This window comes from Drosophila navojoa, chromosome 4 (genome assembly GCF_054131105.1).
Source record: "Drosophila navojoa isolate 15081-1374.11 chromosome 4, UAZ_NAV_1.0, whole genome shotgun sequence".
Lineage (NCBI taxonomy): Eukaryota > Metazoa > Arthropoda > Insecta > Diptera > Drosophilidae > Drosophila > Drosophila navojoa.
This window is the reverse complement of record NC_142892.1, coordinates 6994698-7021415: the sequence shown is the minus strand read 5'-3', so window position 1 is coordinate 7021415 and position 26718 is coordinate 6994698. Positions and strand designations below refer to the sequence as shown.

General features: G+C 42.4%; 3 protein-coding genes and 2 long non-coding RNA genes across 10 annotated transcripts in view; 2 read left to right on the top strand and 3 right to left on the bottom strand.

The window, feature by feature from the left end:
- Fhos (Formin homology 2 domain containing) overlaps positions 1-14913 on the bottom strand; it is a 45417-nt gene extending 30504 nt beyond the window's left edge. For all 5 annotated transcript variants that reach the window (XR_001925569.3, XM_089260290.1, XM_018101703.3 and 2 more), the window contains exons 1-4: positions 14781-14913; positions 8161-8214; positions 4581-8086; positions 4382-4460 (exon numbers count right to left, since the gene is read on the bottom strand). Coding sequence is in view for 4 of the 5 variants with exons in the window: in XM_089260290.1 (XP_089116416.1) it covers positions 4382-4460; positions 4581-8086; positions 8161-8214; positions 14781-14801 (3660 nt within the window). In the remaining variant the exon portion in view is untranslated. The remainder of the gene's footprint in view (positions 1-4381; positions 4461-4580; positions 8087-8160; positions 8215-14780) is intronic.
- Positions 428-1789, top strand: LOC149091365 (uncharacterized). Its single transcript, XR_016196840.1, has 3 exons — positions 428-819; positions 885-1119; positions 1212-1789. It is a non-coding gene; the product is annotated as an uncharacterized LOC149091365 (long non-coding RNA).
- LOC149091364 (uncharacterized) lies at positions 11484-11672 on the bottom strand. The gene is made up of 2 exons (XR_016196771.1): positions 11623-11672; positions 11484-11588 (listed from the first exon to the last, which is right to left on the bottom strand). It is a non-coding gene; the product is annotated as an uncharacterized LOC149091364 (long non-coding RNA).
- On the bottom strand, positions 11686-13081 carry LOC108651817 (uncharacterized). The gene has a single exon (XM_018101714.3). The coding sequence runs from the start codon at positions 12750-12752 to the stop codon at positions 11877-11879; it is 876 nt and encodes a 291-aa protein (XP_017957203.1). The 5' UTR covers positions 12753-13081; the 3' UTR covers positions 11686-11876.
- Positions 14914-20879: 5966 nt separating the features above from the next.
- On the top strand, positions 20880-21623 carry LOC108651820 (uncharacterized). Of its 2 annotated transcripts, none has more exons than XM_018101717.3 (2): positions 20880-21164; positions 21273-21623. In XM_018101717.3, exon 2 carries the CDS (start codon positions 21279-21281, stop codon positions 21558-21560), a length of 282 nt encoding a protein of 93 aa, XP_017957206.1. In that variant the 5' UTR covers positions 20880-21164; positions 21273-21278; the 3' UTR covers positions 21561-21623. The 2 variants fall into 2 exon arrangements, with proteins under 2 accessions (XP_017957206.1, XP_017957205.1); XM_018101716.3 differs by having other exon boundaries at positions 20998-21197.
- The last annotated feature ends 5095 nt before the right edge of the window (positions 21624-26718 follow it).

Sequence of the window (26718 nt, the reverse complement as noted above, 5' to 3'; positions counted from 1 at the left end):
GCCTTTGCGGCTGAAGCTAAAGCTGAAGTGTTTCGCCGTTGGCACGTCAGCAGCGCAGTCGGCGTCGCGGCGAACGCCTGGGCAGAGATTACGCTGACAGATAATTAAAATTGTAACTACGTTTTGGGTGCAGTGCCTGCTAGAAGTATGTGCATGCGAAAGCTTGGCAAATCTTTGTTAAATGTCTTTCTTTTGAAAGATTTCCCATTTCAAAGCTTTATTTAACTGCCATGTCGCCTTCTCTCTCCCCCTCAATAAATTTTCGCACTTTATGATTGTCGCCATAAAAGAAAAGACAGAAATTATGAGAGAAAGATTTCACTTGTCTCAAATGCCATCATATTAGTTTTTGTTGCACTTAAAGCTTTGCTCTGCACGCATACTAACTTAACGGACTGTTAACTCATTGCTGTCTCTCTCGCGCTCGCCATCGCTTTATAACTAAATAGAAGCACTTTTTTTTTAGTGGCACTCACTATGTACGTACTTAGCGCTGAAATGGGGTTTATGCCCTTGTGCCCCCGCCCCTTGCTTCACACTGCGTTTTTGCTTTGCCGTCGACGCTCTTCAGCAAATTCAGTTTGTTGTTTTATTTTGCTTGCCATTATAAATTCCACAGCATTATTTGCATATTAAAGTAAATGCTGGAGCTCGTGTGTGCAGCTGGCAGAAGATTCGGCTTAAGAGAGCAGCGACGGGATAGAATAGGGGGAAGAGAGCGGAAGTTCCCTGTGTAGCACAGTTGGTCATGTGCCTGATAATGCAATTATGTCTAATTGAGAGTCAGTGGAATTCGGAACAGTGCTTGCTCTTGTTTAGGTACTTTGGTAATTTGCTGGCAAATACATACATACATACATCTATATCTAATTTACTCTTTGTAGGTTACGAGGCGACGCTTTTTCTGCAGTTCCCAGCTCTGCTCAGTCTATTTAGGAGCTGCAAAACTTTCGCGTTGTCTAGCAAATTACCAACACGTTAGAGTGGGAGAGAGAGAGAGAGATGCTAATAGGGGGCGGGGAGACGGTGCTCGATCGGACTGTTCCCCTAGGCAAACGGCAATTTCGTTAATGGGTGAAAATAAATAATATTTCTGTGCTCGTAATATGCCAAATCAACGTAAGATTTGCTTCCTTGTACGAGGCTCATAGCCAATGCTGTGGCTGATGGTGCTGCTTTTTTCTCTCTTCTTCTTCTTCTTCATCTTCCAGTCACAACACGAAACGAAACAGCAGGAAACGCAGACAGAGTGGCCCATCCAAGTCTTATATCGAGATTTATTTGCACAATTCCGGTTTTGGGATTTCGTTTGGCTTTTTATTTCAATTTTTAACATTTGCTCTATGTCTCCTACGAAAGAACGAGCCCGTAGCTAAGGAGCAAGCGAAACAGAGACAGCAAGCGAGTGGGAAAGAGAGAGAGAGAGACTTAGCTTGCAGGAGTGCTGCATATGATAACAAGGCGAAGCAGTTGACAAAGAGGAAGTGCAGACAAAACAACCAAATCGATGACAGCTGTTTGTTGTTGCATTGCCTCTTCTCCTCAGCTATTTCCCATTATTTTGTTGTTTTTGCTTTTCATGCAGAAACACTGACACTGAAACCTTAAGAGGCGCCCACATCGAGCCATCCATGAAGACTTTAAAGTTTTAAGCACTTCATTTAACTCGTTGTCCATTGACACTGACACAGTGACACGCAAAAAATCAATATTGAAAATAAATTGCAATTAAACAAATTCATTTGGCTGCTAATGTTGTCTTTTTAACGCCATTTGACGAAATCAATATTTGTATATATCTCGTTTTGTTTTGTTTTTCTTTTCGTTTTATTTTTTCTTCACGCAAATAATTACCAATTTGCTTAGCCACTAATGCAGTTTAAATACTTAATAAACGCTGTTGCCAATGGTAGCAACAACAATAAATATGCACAAACAAACACACGCGTTAAGACGAACACACAGACAAGAGCGCGACGCGCGCAGCTGAGCGGCAGCTGGAATATCCGTTAGACTGTTATACACGACTTCAACTCTGTCCGAAGCACACGTCCACACATAAGCGCGTTCGGCTAGCAACTGAAAGCCACAAATATTGTCGTGTGGCTTGTGGGGCCCACGAAGCGCCAAAATCGTCAAAGCAACAATACACCACGGTGGCAAAGAAGAAGACGTCGCGACGTCGAAGCGCCAAATGTGCAAGAGGCACAAGTGAGAAGCGAGCAAACGTAACGTAATGTAACGTAACGTAATGCGTAGCCACCTTGGCTACCCAAAAGGTAGATGACGCCAGCGCTAACGTGACGTTAGACTGCTTGAGGCAGGTTGGAACGCTGTGGTGAGTTTTGCAGGCTGTGTGTCTCTCAGCGATGCGTGTTTAGTGGCCAGGTGAGTTTGCGTTCGCTGCACCTTCTTCAAGACACTATTCTTGTTCTTTGTTGTTTTTGTTGTTGTTGCTCTTTTTTAATTGAACGTGCATTGAGACTGCAGCTGATAGGCGAACCCTCACTCGCACTGGCAGCTGAGCTATAAATAGCTGCGCCTCGGAGCTTTGGAGGCGCGTGTGCCACAATTTAGTTTTATCGTTGATTGAGCGTTAGCCTATCATTAGCTGGACATTTTGCTCTTTAAATTGTGTGCGCCTATGTGTATGTGTGTGTATGAGAGTGAAGTGTTTGAATTGGCAATTGAGTTTTACATTACAGGGGTGGCTGCTTGCATGCTTATGGTGTGGATTAAGTGTTTAGATTTTAAAAGAGAGCGGAGGGAAATGTTGAGAGGAATATGATATGCTATAAAGCGAAGAAAAAAAGAGAAGTAATGTGCATATGTGTGCATATAGACATGTATTTTAAGCTTAATTGTTATGAACTCTTTAAGAGCCTTAGTCAAATATTTATTATGAATTAACTGCTGAAATTTTAAGAGAGACGAGAAAAGGGAAGAGAGGAGACAGCAAATAATATGCATATGTGTATGCACCTTAAATTTTTGACTGACTTAAATGTATGATAAATTCAGTTTTCAGAAATTCCCTTGACGTCTTATCGGACAAATTTTTAAACAGTTGTTTACTCAAATGGGAAATATTTATCATAAATGAAGATATGCAATTGTACAAGTGAGTCTTTTTTCCCTGGCGTTGGGAAATAAATAAATAGCCTTGAGCCGCAGTACCAAAAGAAGTTCGTGTGACTCATCTAGCTAGTGTGAGCGAGATAGACAACTACGACTGTTGATGTCATTGAAAGAGACAATTGCGTATTTACACACGAACTTTTGTTGTTTAGCTTTTGCAAACGGCAGCTGTGCGAGCTGAAACAAAATGTCTTTTATAATGTAATTTGGGTATTTGTTTTCACGCATCAATGCCAGCTATCTATTTTTATGGCCGAAATGATTTCACTGACTCAATCGGTGGAGAGGCGACGATTCTGTGAGTTGAATGCACTTTCAAATTTATTCATTCTTTTATATGGTCAAAAGACAATTGCGCAAGAGCGTAAACAAAATAAATATTTGCAATCATTATGAGTTTGTTTTTTTTTTTTTTTTTTTCGTTTTCTTTTGTTTTGTGCCAAGGCAAAGTTAATGAAGTCGCCGACGAAGCCGACGCCGCCGCTGCCGGCACTAACCTTTGTCGGCTTTACAGTTAAAGCTCAGCTCGCTGCTCACTGCGCTCTGCGCTCTGTGATTACATGCTAATTGCCTTCTGACCCATTTCGCCGAAAAAAAGAGTTCGTAACTGGAGCAGAAGCCAGAATTCTGTAACCGAATTCGACTTTGACTTCCAGTTCGACTTCAAGTTCGAGCTGCTGCCTGCCCGCCCGCCTGCATGTAATTAAGATTACATTTTCGACTCTTCCGCATTTCGTGTGCTGCGCTTTGTGACTCACGGAGCGAGGGCCACACTTGAGACTTGGCAGCTCGCCGAAGATGCAGGAGATAAGGAATCGGGTGTGCCCTTTGGCATATCCCACTTACAGATCGCAGATCATTTACGCTGTGTAACACAACCGTAAATCGTATGGCATAGCTCACCTGGCGTACCTGGCACACAGTTGGGGTCTTCGTCATATTTGAGAGATTTATAAATAAATTTAGAATATGTATATACTTGACATTAGTCACAAAATGAAAACAGACGCTAGATGTGACTGAATTTCTTTTTGTCTCAAATTCCTTGGCATAGCCAAGAGACTCCCGCCACTAGTTAGTGCATTGCTTTGGTAAATAAACACACGCGTGGGCGTCTCTGGCGACGCGCAGTCGATAACGTAACGAGCCGGGCAGGTTGCCAAAATCCAAATCGTTGCAATATGTTGAGGGTGTGTGAAAGAAAAAAGAGAGGGGGAGAGGGAGAGATAGCATTGCCACTTACCCGGCGCTGCTGCGGTTGCTGCTTCTGCTGCTCGTAAAAGTTGCTGCTGCTGCTGCCGTTCCCTAGCCATTCCACATCGCTACAAGATCAAAAGAGAGAGAGAGAGAGGGAACGTAATCAACCACATGTTGAACGAAATTCACCACACAACAAACAGAAGCCGACGCTCTCGCGCTCTCTTCATGCTCTTCGTACTCACCGCTGCATGCGCTGTATAACCGGCAACTGTGCGGTGCTGTCGTGAATGCGCACTTGATCCGGCGTTATCTCTTCCAGCAGAAACATATTTTTGCTTGCCAGCGGCAGCGCTGCCGCTTCGCTCTCAGTTGCGCCGCCGCCGCTGTAGAAGAGCGGACTGAGCGGCCGGCATGCGCCACCCAAAAGCTCGTCAATGTTTTGATGACGCGAAATGAAAAGCTTATCGCCCACACGGCACGTGGGTGGCGTATAAGAGTAACGCGGCGGCGGTGTTGGTGGCATTGGCGTCGACTGCGACGCCGACTGCACATGCAACGGCGGCGCTGCCATTTGAACTTTTGACATTGGAATGTTATCGTAAGGTGACGCGCAAAGCTTTCGCTGATCAATCTGCTCGATTTGCTCTGCCGGCAGCGGACTGGCGCACTGGCCCAACGGATTCGGGCGCACCGAATAGGCAAAGTCGAAGGAGGTGCTCATCTCACAGGGCTGACTAAGCACCTGTGCGTCGACCTGGTCGCTATTGGTGGCCTGTTGTTGCTCCGGCTGTTCTGGCTGCTCCTCCTCCAGCCACCAGGCTCGCTCGCCCGAGTCCCACGGCTTGATGATGCGCGGCGGTGGCGTCGGCGGTGGCGTTGGCAGTTTCACTGGCGGCGGCTGCAGCTGCGGCTGTGGCTCCACCTGCTCCTGATCCTGCCACCAGGCGCGCTCCCCAGACTCCACGCGCTGCACATTGAAGAGCTTCTTGGCGGGGCCCGCTTGCCACCACGAAGGCGACTTTGCTGCGGATGATTGGCTGCTCTTGTTGCTCCTGCTGTTGCCGCTGCTGCTGGGCAGCTTCAAGGTCACCTCCACATTGTTGCAGTCCTCGTGGTAGCCATTCGACGTGGACTCCTGCGGCTGCTCCGGTTGCTCCGGCTGCTGCTGCTCCTCGTCTAGCCACCAGGCATCCTGCTCGGGTGAGATGCGACTGCGCGGCATGCGCTTCACTTGCTCCTCCTGCTCAAGCTCCTCCACTCTCGCCTCCTGCTCCTCCTCCCGCTCTCGCTCATGCTCCTCTTTGCTGCTGCTCCATCTGTAGCCCGTTTCGCCCTGCGAGATGGTTGCCACACTCGCATCCTGCTCATCATCCAGCGCATTCAGCGTGGTCTCCGCCAGCGTGTCATCCTCATCGGGGCGCAGCCACCAGGCGTGATCCTCGCCCGAATCGATGTGCCTCAGCCTGTAGGGCATATCGCTGCGATTGTTGTTGTCCAATGCGGACGCCGTATTGATCTGTAGGCTCGTGTCCTGCCACCAGCTGGGCTCCTCCGTATCCTCTTGCTGCGCCTCGCTGGTCAGGCTCTCCTGCCTCGTGGTCGTTTGATTGGGACTTGTTGTCGGATTCGTCGTTGTCGTCGTCGACGTGGCTGGCGTCGTCGTTGTCGCTGTCGTTGTCGTTGTCGTTGTCGCTGGTTCGTTCGTTTGCGTGTCTAGCAAGAGACTGGCCAAAGCTGGCTGGGATTCCGCTTCGCTGCCAGCGCTCTCGGAGCTTTCGAGGAAGATCGGCTCACTATTTGCGTCGTGCTGACGAGTGGCCAAAAAATTCGATACCTTCGACAGCTTCTGCAGACGCGACTGCGACCGATCTGCAACCACTGACACCCCCACAGCCACCCCGACTCCCGCCGCCCCCTCATTGGGTGAGTCAAGCGACGACTTGTTGCTATTTTGGTTGCCCAATGCCAACTCGGCGCTCTCGCTCTCTGCCTCTCTCTGGTTCTGGCTCTGGCTCTGGCTCTCGCTCTCTGGCGTCGGCTGCTCCTCTCTCTGCGTTGGCTTTGCCTTCGCCTTCTCTTTCACTTTGTTTTGGCTGCCATTCGCTGGCGACTTCTTCTTGCCCTGCTTCTTGCTTGTCTTCGCGCGCTGTTCGCTGTCGGAGGAGGAGCAGGCGGAGGTGGTCGAACAGCTGACGCTGCTCTCCTTGCTGCCACTGTATCCATTGCCATTGCATTTGCTGCTCTCCTTACTCTCACTGCTGCCATTGCTCTCCCTGCTTCTGTTGCTTCTATTGCTGCCATTGCATAGGCTGCTCTCCTTGCTCCCGCTGCTCTCACTGCTCTCCTTGCTCCCGTTGCACGACTTGTGCGCCTTGAGCTGTCGAGCCGCTGTCTTGCCATTGGTCAGCTTGGCCGGCTTGGAGCCACCACAGTCGGAGCCTGTGCTGGGTGAGCGTTCCAGGACCGGCTCCTCGGACTCGCCGCCGCTACTGGGCGTCCTGGACTGCCTGGGCCTGTCCGTGGGACCCACGTTCAGGGAGCTCTTGCGGAAGTCCTTGTTGGGCCAGGGCCACTTGGCCAAGGAGCTGCTCGAGCTGCTGCTGCCGTTGCAGCTCTTGGTGGGCGACTCGGCCTTGGCGGGCGCCGCCGGCGGCTTGTTCACCAGATTCTCCACTGAGGACTGCCGCGAGTTCAAGCGAACCGCCTTAGGCGGCGACAGCTTGGACTTGCTGGAGGACTTGCTGCTGGCCAGGCTCACGGCTCCGTTGCTCTTGCTCTCCACGCTGGGCGAGCTGGACTTGGGGGAGCTGCTGGCTTGGGGACTGGCGCTGTAGCGCAGGCTGCTAATGCGATCCCTGTGCGTGCTGTAGTTGGAGCTGATGGAGCTGCTGCCGCCGGCGCTGTAGCGCAGATAGCGTGTGGAGTCGTCCAGCCGATCCGACTGGATCTCCTTCTCCAGCATTTGGCGCTTCCTTGTGGATCGCTGAATGGTCTTCTCGATGGTCTTGGCTATGTCGATGCGACGTGTGCGCTGCACGGTGGTGCTGCCCGGCGGTGTGGGTGAGGTGGCTCTGGTCACCACCAGCACAGAGACGAAGGTTTCTTCCGGTTCTTCCTTCTCCTGCTGCTCCTTTTCCCCCTGCTCCGCCTCTTTCGGCTGCCCCTCTTTGGTGCTCAGCTCTTCTGCTACATCCTTACCCTCTTCCGTCTTTGACTGCTGCTGCTGCTGCTCCTCCACCTCCTTCTCCCTGCTCGCCTTGCGACTGGCGGTCCTCGCATGGAAGTCACTCGTGGTCAAATAGGAGATGGACTTGTCCAGCGTGCTGCCCGCTCCATTCAGTCTCGTTCCACCCGGCGCATAGCGACTGCTGTAGCCATTCCTCGAGACGCTGCTCCTATAACCAGCGCCGCCCAGCTGGGGGCTGGGATCTCGTGACTTGGACGTCGCTCGATTCGTGTGCTCCAGCGCCACAGGACTGGGATCCCGCGAGCGTCCATACTTGCTCAGCTTTGTGCTGGCTCCCGTGTACCGTTTGATGGGGCTGCTGCGATCGCTGCTGGCGACTTCTGGCTTGGTGGGCTCCGTCTTGGCATAGCGACTCACGTAGCTGGTGACGGGCGTCGGGGCGGGAGGATCACGCTTGATGCGATATGTGCCGCCAGAGAACGACGGTCTGTAGGAGCTGGGCGTGGCCAGCGAACTGTAGCGCGACGTGGCACCACCGCCCAAATCCGAGCCCAGCGTGTACTGCGAAAGGGAAAGGAGTATTAGTTGGCTTGGAGAGAGACGAGAGAGAGAGAAAGAGGGAGTTTTGAACTTACTGCTGAGCTGCTTGGCTTGTATGAAGAACTGCCCAAGTTCGATTTCCAGGGCGCCTGGAATATATAGAGGAAATGATTGTAAGAGAAATTTAGTAATAGATAAATAATTGTCGTATCGGTAGAGAGAAAGAAGAGAGAAGTAGAGTAAAAAGGAAAATCAAAGGCGAAATTTTATGTAATTCATAATGATATCTTGTATAGGTTTGGGCTTAATATATTATAAATGTAGAGACTCTCGTTTTTCACCATTTCTACTTTATCATACTTTAGCCATAATTCAACTAAGATTTCCCACTCAATCAAAACGAAGTTACTATAAATTTCCTATAATATTTACTCTACAAAGAGCAGCAAATCGAGCTGCAGCTCAGTTTGATTGATGGGCGCACTCAGATTTTCCCCATGGAAGGCAATCGCAGCGAACTTGAGATGCGTTCCACAATTATTCGCCAGCTCATTTCATTATCTGCAACGGGCCGTGGCGAGCAGGGGGCGGCAGGCATGCCAGACACATCAACGCCATCAACTGGCTCCCAGTGCCCCTCGATGGGGCAGGGCTTTTGGCTTGCTTTGAACTCGTTTCTTTTCAATTTCAATTTCGATTTCAATTAAATGGCGCTGCGGCACGCATTTCATTCTATTTTCTCATTTCATTTCAATAAATTTCGACGTTTAAACAGATTCGTTTATCGAAATTTCAACATCTGCGTGCATTAGAAAAAACCCTTGCCCCTCACTCTCTCTCTCTCTCCCTCTCTCTCTCTCTCGCTCTCTCTTTGTCTCTTTGCATATCTCTTTCGATCTGCCAGACAGCGAATTCATATTGCGAAATCCATGTCAGCTTTTTATAGAAATTTGGCAAGCGCATCCCCAATTAATATTAATAGTACTTAGGTTCTAGATATGCCTGAGCTATTAAATGTCGAGGAATGTCGAGGGGAAAATGCTCGCATGAAAATTCCAATTTGGAAATCTGTGGGCAAATGAAGTCGCAGTTAAAGTGGCCATAAAAATCAACGATTTACCTGAATGCCACAGCGAATGCTCGACTCTGAATTGTGCATGAAATTCCAGTCTCGATGACTATTGGAATACCCCTGCTCTCGTTATGCCTTCAACTCGATCCTCCTCACCCCTTGGTTTCCCCCTCTGTTAGAGCTCTGCTATGCCTCTGTTACCCCACGCCCTCTCTCAACTGGCGCTTCCGTTGTCCCTCTGCTATCCCGCTGTTAGGGCTCCCGCTCCACCTGGCGCTAGGCTCTGCCTCTGTTACACCCCTGCTGCCCCTCTGTTAGCTGCCCTTCGAGCGCTGGGCTGGCGCCTGCGTTGCCCACACGAATGACATGTGCCATAAAAAATGCATATTTCTTCAGTGCCTAAGTACCGCCCGCCCAGCATGAGGTGGGCGTTGAGGAAGGGGGGGCTAGTGAGGCATTTAATTTTTTTAGCTGTTGTTGTTGTTGTTGTTGTTGTTGCTCTTAGCGAAATGGAATGCCAAACGCAAATAGCGCAACAATGTGCAAAGTAAACGAAGAAGTGGCAGAGCAGGAAGCTGGAGAGCAGGAGACGGCAGAGGCAGCTGATTATTGCCATGTGGCATGCCACAAAACTGAGAGTGCTGTCTCAGCAAGTCTCTGCCACTCTAAATCTATATCTCCCTCTCTCTCTCCCTCTCTCTCTCTCTCGCATTTGACAGCGTTATTATGCGAACTCAATTAGGCGCTGCCCAGACAGGATATAAAACGTCGGCCCTATCTGTCAGTCGGTAATGCCCATAAAGTCGAAGAGATCGAGCAAATGTGCATTTAGCGAAATGCAACAAAATGTGGCAGCAACTGCAGCAAATGCGGCCAACGAAATCAAATTACTTGAAGGCAAAAAATAAATTGAGAATGAAACAAAAACAAAATACGAAATACGAAAACATTCGCGTGCCATCGCAGCAGACATATGATTTATTTTCTCTTCTGTTTCTCAAAATAGTTTTAGTTTTGGTGTCAAAAATTTATATATGTAAGTGTATATGCGTGCGTATCTGATAGAAATGCACAGAGCATATACATATACATATACATATGCATATATGTATATATCTGCATACGTCTCAGATATATCTATGCAATCTGCTCGGATGCCAGCGGCAGAGAAATTTTACAAAGTGCTATAAAAAGTTGAATAAACGCAATCGCGAACAAGTAATAAAGCAAATGTGCGAGCGTGTGTGATAGACTGGGAAATACCCTGTAAATGGAATTGAATGCGAGGAATGATTGCTTCACTTATTCTTATTATGTGGAGTTATTATATATAGAAAGTTATTATAGAGTGGGATAGAGAGAGTGTAAGAGCCAGAAAACTGTAAGGCAGGCAGAGTCAGGTTTGTTCGAGAGAGATGTAACAGGAGAATGGGGTGCAGAGGGTTACAGACGTATGTAACTGCTAATGGAGAAATTAACAATATTGAAATATAAAGGAGAAACAAGGAGCACAGAAGAGAGGAGAGAGAATAAGAGGAAAGAGTCGAATATTTCACATATTGAAAGAGATAGATCATGAAGAGAAAGATGCATCAAGTAGAAAATATCAATGAAGATATCTATATGTATATCCCAGAGCCAGGAGAAATAATCAAAACATAGAGCAAGAAGAAGATGCATAAAGGAAATAAATAATATTTCATTTTTAAATAGGCCTTTACAAAAATGATTACTCCCAACTTATTTTACACCAGCAGGTACCACCCATCCTCTGCTTGACTTTCTGCCAAATTATATTGTCTGTAAAAAATGCTTGGTTCCCTCGACTTTTTAGGTGGCATTCCTTAACAAAAATTTCTGAGGCATTTCATATAAAATAAGGGAACTTAAAAATAAATGAAAGCCTAAATATTTCCAAATAAAATACCATGTTCTCTAAGCTGAACCTTAGTAGAGCCTAGCCAAACATACATTAGAGAGCTATGTATATGTAAAGAAGTAGAAATGGATAATGTTTGGCAAATTCCTCTATTAAATCAACTTTAAGAAACATTGAACAATTATTATCTGTTTAGGTTTTATTTTTTGAGAAAGTTATTTGACAAAGTTGAATTTAAAGGAAAGTTTACATATGAGACGAATATGAAAGGGGTATCCAAAAGCGAGATAGTAGAAAAGGGATGGAGTGTAAAATAGTGATTGGGATCGTATAAAATATATATACATATGTAGCAAAAGGTATCCAAGACTATGCGTATACGTATACACATACATGTACGTGCATATATGCACACACACACACATATATACATATATACATACATTGATATGCATTCATTCAGTGAATTCAGATTAAAATTCTTCTATATTGCACTCAGTTCTTTGGATGGTTTCAGTTATTGTCAGCGTTGCAGTTCGTTCAGACATACATACATACATATATACCGTTATCTATATGCATATGCATATGTATCGATACACACACACACATATACATATATGGATATAGATACAATTGGAATATATACATATATATATATACACACATATATATATATACACATATATATATTGATGCAGTCGTGTCTAGTATATAGGTGAGCCAAGTTGAAATCTTGCTGTTGTTGTTGTTCATGCTGATGTTGTTGCTGTTGTTGTTGTTGTTGCTGCTGCTGTTGACATGAAACCGAATACAAGCGAACAGCAATTTGAAAGTTTGCCAAATCATTGATATCGAAACTAGGCAGATTTCTCGTGTGACGACGGCTGCGACAACTTCGTTACGGATAGCCTGGGCGCCTGCGAGCTGAGCGGCATGATGAGGCCGAGGTTGCGTGTCTCCGGCACAAAGGGATCCCAGATGGGCGGCCGCGATGGATACTTGTCCATGGCATCGCGCATGCCCCGCATGCCCAGCTCCAGGGCGCAGTTGGCCGAGCTGCGGCCGGCCGGCTGCTGGGTGAACGGTCCATTGAAGTGGACGTAGATGTCGCCCTGGCTGGCCAGGTCCAGGCCATACGTGGTCAGATCCTCGCCGGTGACCAGCTGGATGGCATTGGCCGTGCTGCTGCGCGAGGCACGCAAATTGGCCACGAGGCCGTCCAAGCCGAAGATGTCCGGCAGCAATGGGCGCGTCGTTCCGTTCAGCTGGCTGGCCGGCGCCGGAGCGGATGCCGCCTCCTGCTGCTGCTGCTGTTGCTCCTGCTGCTGCTGTTGCTGCCCTATTGCCTGCCTCTGCTCAGCATCGGGCAGCGGCGCTGGCGCATTCTCCTGATACATCACATCCGAGTGCTGGCCAAAGATGTCCGTGAACGTGGGCAACGCCGGCAGCTGGTTGTGCAGCTCCGGGAATAGGCGATACTCCCACTCGCTGGGCGACACGCTCATCGGCACATCATGCGTCTCGGCGGGCACATCCGCATCGTCGCTCTTGCTCTCGACCTGCTCCTCCTGACTGGCCTCGCTGTCGCCGGCCGGATCCTCGTGCAGCGCTATCAACGGTTTCACCTTGCAACGGGGTCGTCGTCGTCTGGGCATATTGTGTACTAAAAACCGACTTTCAAATAGACTTGAGAAACAATTGTTAACTGTCGCCCGGCCTCCCCCCATACGCATGCCTAGGCCTGTGTCGGCAGATATCAGACGTGTACTGTATTATTTTATATATTCAGATATATGTGTGTGTGGCCTATTAATTAGGTGGCCAATGCGCCACCCACTTGCCGCAATCCACTCTCCGCTTGACGGGGCACGCGTTAGCATTTACAGCTGCCTTCGGGCCATAAAAGTCGCACTGCAGCTGGACAGTTGACGACGACTCCTCAACGCACAAACGACACGACAATAATAAAAAACGAATTTTTTTCCCTTTTTCGAGCATTTTTCGAAACGAAATTGTCTAAAAATAAACAGCCTCCAGTATTTCGACTCCGAGTCGGTAAACTTGTCGGTGCCCCATCAATCGAAACACAGTTGTCGGGGCGCAATCTTTAATTGATTTATGGCCCAGGAGTTTAGCCGGCATCAAGAGGTCACATAAAGTCGTGAACAAAAACATTTAAGACTACAGAAGCTGATGCGATAATAGGATGCTGCTCCAAATGGATTGAAAGTGTGAAAAGAGGCGCATAAAGTGGAGCCATAGAGGTGGAGAGCGTCGAATACCAAGTTCTAGCAGTTGATTGCAGTGGTACATGTTTATATAGATATGGATATTGATACATGATGGGGTATGTATTGCTAGGGTGTAGTGCTATCGAGCCGTTTACTTGTTATGCATCCATTGTATCTGTGATATCATATACGATTAGTATCGATTGTTATCGGTGATCTCAAATGGACTTGTTTTTGCTTGTCATCGGTGGTCATCAAGACTTATTATTGATTGTGATACAAAGTTTTTGTTTGTAAAGCTCAGGTTTGCCCTGGATCCCGTCGAGTAGTATTATTGGTGAAATAAAAATGAAATAAATTGACAGCATTATTTCATTCAAATAGGGCAACATGATTTTATGAAATTTTTTAAGAGAGGCTTTGACTCTATTTTCGTTTAAAACTCTTCAAAGATTCTGAGATAGACCCCTTTTTTATCACATATTTAAGATCAGTAAACATAGATAAAATATATTGCTCAGCTTTTCATTTCCCTTAAATGCCATTCGATTCCTAATCTTTTTCATCCCTTGGCATAATGGAGAGAGAGGGCATAAGAGAGAGGGAAAGATAGAGAGAGAGTGGGAGAGAGCGAGGGAGATACAGAAGAAGAGAGAGAGAAGGAGATAGAGAGTGGGAGATAAAGAGAGTAATATTTGGATTAATTAAATCGAGTATTTAAAAATCTAGATTCATATGCTAGATAGGACTGTAGTCTTCCCTCACCTCAGTCTCCTATAGAATGCCTTTGCTAATCTCAAACATTATGAAACTATTAGCAAACACTGTTCTAAGCAGCTGGCAGTCATTACATTATGCAATAAGTAAACACAGCAAAAATAAGAACAAATAAATACCAAGTTGCTTTTCATTCTGTATTCAATAAACAACATCCAATATGTAAAGTCTACCCAGCTCTCCCTCTGCAAGTCCCATCCCATCTAACTAAATATCAATCATAAATCACTGGAATGTCTCTAAATGATATACAATTACAATTCATGTTGGCGATTCGCCGAAACATTTTCAAATAATTTTCCCAAGCAATTTCCCATGAAAATTCAAATTCATTGAGTAAACGAAAGCAGAACCGAAAATATCAATTACCAATAAAAGAAAAACACAAAACAGCTATGCAAAAAGTTGTGCGAGCTGGGAGGGGTGGGGGAATTGTTTATCATGGAACAGGGCCATTAACACGCCTCAACGCAAAAGCAACAACAACAACAACAAAAGTTGCCCAAAGGAAAAACTAAATTTTTGTTGCGAATACAATTAGGCGAGTGTCTGGCCATACGTATACGTAATATGCTAACAAATGTGGGTGTGTAGGTGTGTGTGTGGGTGTGCGACGCAAAAACTAGCTACTAAATACATGAGCTGCTGCAACAATTAGAAACAAACAAAATTTGCTAAGCAATAGATACAGATGCAGTTGCAGATACAGATACAGATACACAGCTACACAGATAGAGATACAAATTGACTTACATAACTGCGATAGGATGACATGCTGATTACGTTATTTTGGCATCTGCTGCGGCTGCTGGCAGCAATTGCGTTTGCTTTTCAATTCCTTCGATTCTTTTTTATTCAACGTTTCGTTTTCTCTCCCTCTCTCTCTCTCTCTTTCTCTCTGCCTTTGTTTACTCAACGTTTCATGACATTTAACACAGCGCGATAGATTTGCATAGATCTATGTATCTATCTATCTATATATATTTATTTATATTTTGTTTGATTGTGCACTCACACACACACACACACACACACAGACACGCGCGCGCGCGATAAATTAACTGCCGTTTGACAATTAGTGCTGGCCTCGCGAAACAGACTCGATCGATTTACTGCGGGCCAAACATTGTGTCGGCTGCATTTTTGCAGGCACTGTGAACGAGCGTATTACACTTTACATAATCCGCCGGCACGCAGCAGCAGCTAAAGGAGAGCGTGTGGCAGCCATGCCCTAGGAGCAGCCGGCAGTGGCAGGAGGCAGGAGGCAGTGGCGGTGGCAGAGACGTCAGCTGAGGCAGCGGCGCAACGCGTCACGGGCTCGTTTTATTTATGCGCTGATATACATATATTCTGTGGCGCGGAGTCGCTTCGATTGCCCTTTTCTTTTCTTCTCTTATTTTTTTTTAATACAAATTTAACTTTTTTGTTTTGTATTTTTTTGTTCTCGATTATTTTTAAATTCAGCAAAAAACAAAACGCAGCACAGAAATTGTCGTGTGCGACTCGGCGCGTTGTCAAAGGAAAACTGTTGTGGAAAATCTTGCGCTGAGATTTTTAGCCCGACAACAAAAATGCCTGTGTGTGTTTTTCTTCTTTTGTATTTGAGTTGTGCGTGTGTGTATTTTGGTATCGAGAGATCGCCCATTGCCCTCTCGCGCTCAGCTAGTCCTCTCGCTCTCTCCCTCTCTCTCTCTCTCTCGCTCTCCCTGTCTCTCTCTTAGTTGCGTTTGTAAATTGCAATAATGAAACAAATAAATACAAATTTCAGTGGTTGTTGTTGCTGTTGTTGTTGTCTATAGCCACGCGTAGATCTGGCAAAAAAAAAGTGGAAAATTCGTACGTAATGAGGTTCGTCTTTCGACATCTGCTAGAGTTTATTTAGTTGCAAACGATTTCTGAAATCGATTTAAAAGTACAAATTTTGCATTAATTTTCGATTCTGATTAGCATCGGAATATGCCTTAAAATAGAACAGAATATTTATTTTGGATTTTAATAAATTTTATTCTAAATATGATTTTGTGTATATTTGGAATTGTGAGTAATCAGATGAGTGGGCGAGAGTGAATAAGAAATATATACATATATATTTATAATTATATATGTATACATTACATATTTATATTTATTTATATATAGAGCGCGAATGGCGCACAATAATTTACTGGAAAATCTTCATTAGATATATGATATTTGTTTACATGTTTATGCCGGCGCATTTGGACTCGGTAATATGGGTTGTATTAGGGATTTAGGCAGAGAACTTTTGAACTAAACAAAGACTTTTTCATATAAAATAATAGAACAATTTAAGGCTTTTTTGGGATATTGATTTAAACCGAATTATGATACCGACTATGGTATAATTTATATACTTTATTATATTAGGAATTTTTGTGACTTTGTCAGACTCTTAAACTTTTTCTTGTGCTTGTGTATTCCGTATTAGTTCAATTTTTTATTTTTTAAATAATCTGGCTCTTCCTTAAATGCTCCAAAAGTAGCTCTTAAAGTAGCCTGAAAGTAGATCAAGTCTAAGAGCATTTAGTATTAATGCAGTATTTAATTTAAATAGATGTCAGATTTTTCCTTTACTTAATTGGCTTAACCAAGCCAAAGACCCTAGCAGCCGGTGATATAGTTCTACTTAGTATTTATTTTAATTATACTTAATAATTATAGCAAAAAATACAAGATAATAATATCGTATTCCCTTAGTAAGCTTTCAGGTAAACTATAATGTATCAGTCTCTAAGGCTTCAGCCGACCAAGATTTGATCTGTAACCAGGCAAATACTATATATCATATCATATCATATCATATACAATATAATTACTGCCAAGTTCTATCAATATGCCAAATAAAAGTTCACAAACTAAACTCAAGTATTAGATCGAACTGTAACTTAAAACTCAATTCAGTCTAATGCAATGCCAGACTCATGACTCTCTTATAGACTTTCTCAGAGTATACTACTGCTACTGGTAATTATAAAATCACATAGCCTCTCTCTATACATCAGCTCTCATAAGTCAGTTCTCCACTCCCAATTTTTGCTCCCCTGCCATTCCCATTATAAACTCTTGCCTCCATCAACAACTCAGCTTCATAAGAGCATACTTGTTGGTATATTTCGTATATGTATAAGTATATTTGTGTGTAGATCTGCTACTTCCACTCACAGCGCCCGCCTCCTCTCGAGCAAGTGTCATTAATTTATTACACATATTTGCTGTGCATACACACGTATGTACATATATCGTATATATATCGTGCATATGATATGAGCAACAAGTACATACGGACAGACATCCATGCATATACTAGAATCGCATCTCTCTGCACTGATATTTTGTTCTTCATTTAAAAATAACGAACTGTGTGCCACTTTTGCCGGCCAGAAGAAACAAACACACACACACACACACACACAGAGATACGCATAGAGACAGAGATATATATTGAATGGGGCACCGGAAGCATGCGGCTAGCTGAGATGACGTCCATTCAAAAATTTAGCTATTCGGTATATCTGAAACAAAAGATTGCCTTTTGGCCTGCACATGGCGAACGGCTCGAACGTGCGAGTATTTGGCTTATTGTATATACACATATATACATATTTTAGTGGGCATTTAAATACTAAATATCTAAATATGTGCCAAAAACGAATGTAAGCAAATGCTGCCCCAGCCTGCACATAAATCAGAGAACGCCGCGACAAAGACGCCAAATTGCCTGAGAAAAGTCGAGGAAGAGTTGAGCTGGGGCCATCGATAGCTAATAGCCAGCCAGTGGAAGGTGGAACGGGGGTGCCCGGGGGCGGGGCAAAGTGGCTCGACACTTTGATGAAAGACATGCAGTGGTTGCAATGGATGCTGACGCCGGGCCTGCGGAAACTTAACCTAATCTGACCGACAGATACAAATAGCTTTCAGAGCAGCGCAGTGCAGTCAAAAAAAAAATAAAAATAAAAAAAAAAAATAGGCGCGTTCATTTTGCATGCTTTCCACAAATATTTTTTAACAGTGCGTGAGAGACGCCAACAACAACAACAACAAATGCAACGCCAACGCAGCCCCAGAAATAAATGCAAACAAATCGAAAAATTGAGCAGGAAAAAAAAACACAGAAAGAGAAAACAAGTGAGTGCACGGCAAACGGGCATGCATGACTGCATAATGCACGCTCCAAGGTATATAAAAGACTCAATTTTAATGCTGATCAATTAGTTACTATATAAAGTACCACGCCCCAAAGGGCGGTATCTAGCTGAGTAGAAAATCAACTGCCGCATTGAGTGACTTCAGCTGCAAGAGTTTGGCAGATGGAGTCCGTTTTTGATTCTGATCTGCCATGCCCACAAATGAGTACGCCCACTTTTTAGAATACTGAAAGCCCAACGGATCCTTAGTACATATTATATAAGTTATATATATTTTTGTATATATTTATATATATATATTATTCTATATTTTTTTATATATATCATAATACTCTCGACGAGGAGACTGGACAATGCAGTTATTTTACTGATCTGCCACGCCCACAAATAAGTAGGCCCTTTTTATATATGCTAAATTAACACGAATATATATCTTATATATTTTATACCTCAAATCTCAAGTTTTAATGGCATGTAAATACTTAATTCTACTTTTGCCATGCAAAAACAAAAACCATTTGCCTCATATTCATACAAACAAATGGATCATTCATTCGCCCCATTGCATCAACAAGAAACCAATATACCCGCTTCATATCACAAGCAAGTATAAAAAAAAAAGAAAAATTGAGAAAAAATCATTTGCCTCAAAACGAGAAATGAATTTTGGGCAGGCCATAAAAAATACACCGACAGCCATAAAAGTCAGACCCGGCAATCCACGGGAGCAGCCAGTGGGCAATCGAGATGCAACTGGGGAAAACTGGGAACTGGGAAAGCTAGAGGAAAACGGGAGCTGTTGACCATTGGGATCTGCCGGCACGTAGGGGAGGGGAGAAGCTGGCAGGGGCAGGCCTTTCAATCATTTCTACGATTTTGAATCTGTAATTTATGCTTGGCCTTAGCCAAACAGCAAGCAGATTATGCAATCAAGCGACCCAACGCACAAGTTAATAAAACTAATAGCGCGGCGGGTGTGAGGCCGCGCAGGGGCGTGGCTGCATCGGATGCATCGAGCGAGGCATTGCAGCAATTTGTTTGCCTGCCCATAAAACACCATCAAATTGTTGCCCCAAGTTGTATATTATGTCGTAACATTTTTACTAATGCTGCAGAATGCAGCCGAATGACACACGGAGCTGTTGTCGCGGGCAAACAAATTTCGATTGAAGCTAGACAAAACTGCAGGTAGAACAGGTGAATAATAGAGAGATGTAGCATTTTCTGAGCAGTTTTGCAGAGGACTAAGAAGAAATGAGTTCGCATTCACAGCTCATATTTATGGGAATGGGAAATCAGATAGACAGAATATTAAAAAAAATGTCTGTAACAGGCAGAGAGAGGCGTGGCAGAACCCATTTACTATATATATTCTTGATAAGGGCAACGAATGAAGCCGATTTACTTATGTTTATCTGTTTGTCCGTCCTTTTGTTTGTCTCACCGTAAGCTTAATCGCATCGATCTCAAAATATATAAGAACTAGAGACTCAAATTTAGTTTTGGTAAGTCTGTATATACTACGCGTATATCAAATTTGTTTCAAAAAATCGATAACTCACGCTTATTTAATATCGATTAAAAGCCTTATCGAAAATCACTTATAAAATTATATTTTCTACAACCTTAAAGCTAGGGTATTCAAATTTTAAACATGGATTTGTGTTTATTTTATAGAATTTTGGTTTTTGTTACAATTCACCTCCACCCAGAAAATCTACCCTCTGCCAAACTAATGTGTAAAGAACATTTAGGGAATGTCGAAGTCGAGCAGCCTCAATTAGAGTTTACTTGTTTATATTCTTTTCAAATATTCTCTCCAATTTGATTTAGGTTTCTGTTATGCCAATCGATATCACAATATCATAGAAATTCAGAGTCATCGGAGATCAAACTGCATTAAACCTAGTTACATTCCATCAAAAGTCAGAGCTGCTGCTGCTCCATCAGTTCGTCTTGTTGTTGTTGTTGTTTTCGCCTTTGTCTTGCCACACTCGGTGGTGGTGCCACATTGTGAAGCGGGTCGAGTAAATCTCTTTGGCTTTTAGCCGATAAAACGCCGCGTGTCGATTGTTCCATTTATCCGTGTCACTGCTAAAAATAATAAATGAAAATCGAGAAATGCAGTTAATACCATTTATTTGTTCGCTTCTCTCTTCGCTCTGCTTTGCTTTATTTACGTAGTCTTCTTGATCTTCCTCTTCTTTGTGGACTACAAACATTTCATTAGGTTTTACAGCTTTTTTGTTTTTTGGTGGGGCATTGCAACATTTTCATCTTTCATGGCATTTGGCAGCTGCCTCCGCTGCCTCCGTTGCCTCTGTGTGCCAATATTTAATTTAAATATTGTTCTTAACCAGCCTCACGCACTGTGTTGCAATGGACGACGTCTAATTTGTTTGGATTTGTTCAAGGTTAGCCGTGCGCTGGAGCTGAAGTGGCTCGCCTCAAATATTGCGCATACGCATTAAGTATACGCAACATAGTCGTGCCTAGTTTATACTATTCTCTATTCTATTCTATTCGATTCTTTGTTGATGCGATGAACCAGGCTGCTGAAAGGCATTTGAAGCGTTTCAAGTTTGTTGTGCTTATGGCCCTTCCTCAAGTGGATTCGATTCGCATACGAAATTTATGGCGAGCAGTAAAAATGAGTTTTAGATCTTTGGCTGCCTAAAGATTTATTGGGCAAACTTCTGTGCATTATTCTGATTTCTATTGAGCAGCTTTTTTTGCACCTCAAATATGCCGCCAAAAAGCTTGACAAACTTTTGTTTAAATTTAGCCACAAAAATGTATTCAAGAAAAGTTTTGCCCAGGCGTTGCCAGCCGCGAAATCAGAAAATTGCGACGAAAACAAAGCAAAGCGAAAAGAACAAGTTGAAACGAACGTGAGAATTATAAATAAAATTGCGAGATTCAGACGCAACTGGGCGAGGAAATTGCGAAAAAAAATCTAAAGTGTGGAAAAGTGCGTGCCAGATAAAGAATGAGAAAATCCTAAGTAAATTAAGCAGTGGCAGATCTTTCTATATATCTATCTACATTTATTTATATTTACAAATGTGCCCACCGACAGTTGACGATGGTGCTGCTCCTGATTCACCTGCGTCGCCTCATTCTGCTGCTGAGCGTTGTCTATCTGAGCGGCGCCGTGTTTCGCCGCCTGCTCACCGAACGGCACCATGCCCATGTGCTGCAGCCCAACGGACTGGGCGGCCTGATGGCTGGCGGTGGCCGTTGGGCCAAAGATCCGTTGCACTTTCAGTGGTGGGCCTACATTTACACCTGCTATGCGTACGTGGTGCTGGTCAACTATGTGAGCATGCGACGTTTGACCAATCTAATTGAGTTTTTCTTCACCTAATATAAGTTAAATATATTAAATTGTTATGTTTATGCAATTAAAATGATTAGTAGACCATGTTAATCTTAAGAGAAAGACATGTTTATTAAGATATTGTCAGATTTTTTTGATAATAAAGATCTGCGTCACAATAACTTGTTGCCTCACACAGCGCCACCTATGTGTCAATGCTTGAACTGCGCTAGGCTGTTGTCTTAGCTGCGAGACAACAGCCGCGCTGGTTTGTGTCTTTGCTAAAGCTGCAATGCTAAAGTTTTTGAAAATGAATTAAAATAAATGCGGCAAAACACCGAATTTGAAATACGCTATATAAATATATGATATTCAAATGAGCAATATAATTCTGTATTTAATTAAGCAATAACTTATAATAGTTATTTTTAGAATAGCTTTTTATAGCATAAATAAACAAAAGATTCATTCGAATTGCTTATTTATAGACAGACAGATTCAGACATATACGATATATATCCTTCCTATTCTCAAGCAATGCAAATCCAAATATATATGTGCCATAGTCTATTTAAGAGTCCAATGACGCAAAAGCTAATGTCCAATCGAAAAAATAAAAATAAAATCAAACTCTTTGGGCAAGTTTTTTTGCATTTTGATTCAAATCGACAGAGAAAAATATGCAAACCGCTGACATTAATTAAATTCCCATTGCATTTATCGCTGACAATCGCAAATATGTTTTGATGATTAATCAGGCTGTCCGAAAATGTGTGCAGCGCCCAAGAAAATTCGAATTGCATAAAATTATAATTTATAATCCAACATGTGTGCAGCTGAGATCCAACATCGATACGACAGATATTATATAAATATAGAATTATAGAGCTGTAGCGAAGCATATTTTTTATTTAGTGTAGAAACACAAGCAGATTCGCAGGTAGATAACAAAAAAATAATGTTTACATAAGTTGAATAATTTTTATACATATTTATGAGCTGAAAAGATTTGAAATTTTGTTGGTGAGAAGTTCGTCTTGTTCTTCTTTCGTCTATCTCAGCAGGAGCTACCAATTTGTTGAATTGATTCTTATATACAAAAATTTAGAAATTCTGAGTTAGCAGTTGAGACTATTTAAGTTAAATCACCTACAGTTCCCAGGTGTGAGCAGGTGCTTTAAGTAAATCTCCCAGATTGTGCAATGGTAATTTCTTTTGCTTAAATCTTATTAACTTTGCTATAATTATTGTATACATAATTTTAAAATATATCATAATATTTTTATATGTATCAATAAAAATCATATATTATATCATATGCAAGAAATTTCAATTGCAAAACGAATTTATTTATACGCAAATTTTCAATAAACGCTGTAAATTTGTTTATTGCATTTTCATGTGCTTTTGGCCAAGTTTGTAGCAGCAGCACCCACATAGACATTAGATATTTATACCAAGCCACTAAACCATATAGTATCTGAACCATATAGACACGACTATACGGGCAAGTGAGTCACAGGCTTTTGCCTTGGCAGGGCACACGTCACAATGTGTTGAAAAATCAAATAAACAAATATACAGACGTAAGTATATATATATTTGGTATAGACTACATGTGTATCTATATGCGTGTGAATCATCTAGAATTCGGATTTGAAGTTGTCAACGCTGCGAGAGAAGAGCAACACAAATTGTTCGCGAAAACGGGAAAATGCATTAAGGTGCGTTTGGGAAAATGCTCTTCGTTTGTTTTCCCAAATGCATTAAGTGGCATTTATTTATGGCATCTCTGTTGGAATTTCGAGTGGAGCACGCCCCCACTTGAGCTTAGCTGGTTAGCTGGCTGGCACTTAGCACACGGCTCGATGGGGCATGCCCCAAGTGTGATCTTGGTGCGGCAGCCGAGGTGAGTGAGTGAGACTTCAAGTGAGCCATGCGAAAAGTCGAAAGTCGAGTAAATAAATAGAATATAAAAGCGAAGCGCGGTGCAGCACTCGTCAAATGGGCACACACACACTCACGCACACACACACACTCTGTAAAGCAGGAAAACACCTCATAGAGGCTGTTCGCTATATATAACTGCATAGCAGGCGTGCCTGTGCGTGTGCGTGTGTGTGTGTGATCATAACAATTTTGACCCAATTTTGACGAAACATGAAACACGAAGAAGATCAAGCGAGCCAGTGTGAGTGTGAGTGTGAGTGAGAAGACAGCTACGCTCCCTCTACTCCTGCTGTTACTTCACCTCCTGCCCGACTCATCTCCTGCTGCTGCGATGCAACCATCGGCTCTCCTGCTCAGCACTGACCTCAGCGCATCTGTAAAATGCTGAGCAATGAGCCGGATACCCGAAGACAGGTGTGCGCTATCAAAACTTATTGTATTTACCTGTAATTTCCCTCAAAATTCACGTTATTCTCACCTCAATTTTTCAATTTTTCTGATAAAGCATTCAGCTATATTTAGCCGACTTATTTATCTTTTTTTTGTTTCTTCTAGTGCTTTGCTACATATTCGCCATGTTATTTTTAAATTATTACACATTCCAAAATGTGGCAAGCGCACAAAATCTTAAATATTATTCGAGAGCCCAGAAAAGTATATACACACATGCATAAAATAAATAAAATTATGGCCAGCGCTAAGTATCTAGAAGATACGAAATGGCCAGCCAACTCTATATACACACACACACATACCTACATCATGTGTGTGTGAGTGTAGTCGTGTCTATATGGCCTCTGCTGCTGTGTATCTATACACTCAGGTAAAATGTGTGTGGAAAATGTAGATGATTATGAGCCGAAAGCCGAAAAGCGGGAGGAAAAAAAAAACATTTGAAAATAACGCTAAATTCAAGTGCTAAAAATAAGCGAAAAATCATTTTTAAGTATAGCGTGTGTGTGTGTGTGTGTGAGTGTAGCACACTTTGCACAGGTGTGCGAGTTTGCTCATTGAGTCGAATTCGTTTTCAACTCAAAAGAAAAGCTCTTTTTGGAAAACTGAGCCAACAAACGCGTCTATTAGATACACATATAGATAAATCTGTACATTTATCTATATCTTGTCGGCTGGCCATTAAATAACAATTGTAAATATGACAGCCAGTTGTCTGCTTGGCAATATTGGCCAATAAAAGCAGCTAATGAGCCAAGCCAAACAGATCGCATGGCATGGCCAAGGATTCGCTCAATGCGAGCATGCCAGCATGTCTTATGCCCGCTCACAGAGTGATGATGGGAGTGTATTGGTTGAAGATATATGAGGCACAAACAAGTTGGACTTTAATGTAGAAGAAGTAGAAATCCGTTGATCAACTGAGCGTATAACGTATAACGTATAACGTATAACGTATAACGTATAACGTATAACGTATAACGTATAACGTATAACGTATAACGTATAACGTATAACGTATAACGTATAACGTATAACGTATAACGTATAACGTATAACGTATAACGTATAACGTATAACGTATAACGTATAACGTATAACGTATAACGTATAACGTATAACGTATAACGTATAACGTATAACGTATAACGTATAACGTATAACGTATAACGTATAACGTATAACGTATAACGTTAGAAATCCGTTGATCAACTGAGCGTATAACGTATAACGTATAACGTATAACGTATAACGTATAACGTATAACGTATAACGTATAACGTATAACGTATAACGTATAACGTATAACGTATAACGCAATTACGCCATTACGTAAGACGTATTACGTAAGACGTATTACGTAAGACGTATAACGTAATTACGTAAGACGTATAACGTAATTACGTAAGACGTATAACGTAATTACGTAAGACGTAATTACGTAATTACGTAATGCGAATAACGGTATACGTTATAACGTAAGACGTATTACGTAATTACGTAAGACGTATTACGTAATTACGTAATGCGAATAACGTAATAACGTAAGGCGAATAAGACGTATTACGTAAGGCGTATAACGTAAGGCGAATAACGTAAGACGTATTACGTAATTACGTAAGACGTATTACGTAATTACGTAATGCGAATAACGTAATAACGTAAGGCGAATAAGACGTATTACGTAAGGCGTATAACGTAAGGCGAATAACGTAAGGCGAATAACGTAAGGCGAATAACGTAAGGCGTGTAACGTAAGGCGAATAACGTAAGGCGAATAACGTAAGGCGTATAACGTAAGGCGAATAACGTGAGCGAGCATTCTGCAGTCAATAAAACTTTTGAGTTCGGTTTTTTATCTGATATTTATAAGCACACAACATAATGTAATTGCTGCCAAATGTTTTTTAACAGACCTTGCAATAAGAGAATAGAAATTTTGCAAATGAAAAATTTTAATTTAAAACAAAAAGAAAACATGTCGAAATTTATTAATAGTAAATGAAATGTGCGATACTAAATTGAATAATTATAAATTATATGTATGCATGCCAGCAAAAGTTAAGTAAACTTATGGAAAATTAAAACAACAAGTTTATGATAAAAAGTCAATCAAATTTCTAAAAAATAATTATGGAAATAAAATCAGAGAATGTAAAAATATGAAATAAAAATATAAGAATAAAGGAATATAAAAAAAAACAAAATAAAATAAAATGAAATGAAAAAAAAAAAAAAAACAACTTATTGAAAAATATTTATTAATAATTTACTATTTCTATATTTCAGTTGCAAAATATGCTGCCTTAATGGTAAAGTATATAATTATCTGAATATAAATATATACATTTGTTATATTATTTTTAAATATATATAAATTAGTATTTCACCTGTAAGTTATAACTAGAAAAAGAAAATGTATAAACTTAGAGAAAAATTCAAAAATATATATGTATATATAAATAAAATAAAAGAATTTGTTCGATATTTCTATCATGTAGGAAGCACACAATTGGAAAGGCAGATACACAAAATGAAAGCCGCAAAGCCCAAACACACGCACTCACACATGTGTACAGGTAGAGGTGTGTGCGTGTGTGTGTGTGTGTGTATGACATCGGCTAATTACAGGTAAGCAAAAATAAGAAAACAAAAACAACATTGGAGTTTATTTTGGTTGCTCCGCCAACTGACGTGAAAATGCGTTCACACTCGGGCGGCAGGCAGCCAAAAAACAACAAAAACAAAAAGCCGAAAAGAAAATTCAAAATCAAAGAATTTTCCACACAACTGAGCAATTAAC

Coding starts and splice junctions, on each gene's coding strand:
- LOC108651820 (XM_018101717.3), top strand. CDS start 21,279: ATGGTGCTGCTCCTGATTCACCTGCGTCGCCTCATTCTGCTGCTGAGC.
- LOC108651817 (XM_018101714.3), bottom strand. CDS start 12,752: ATGCGTATGGGGGGAGGCCGGGCGACAGTTAACAATTGTTTCTCAAGT.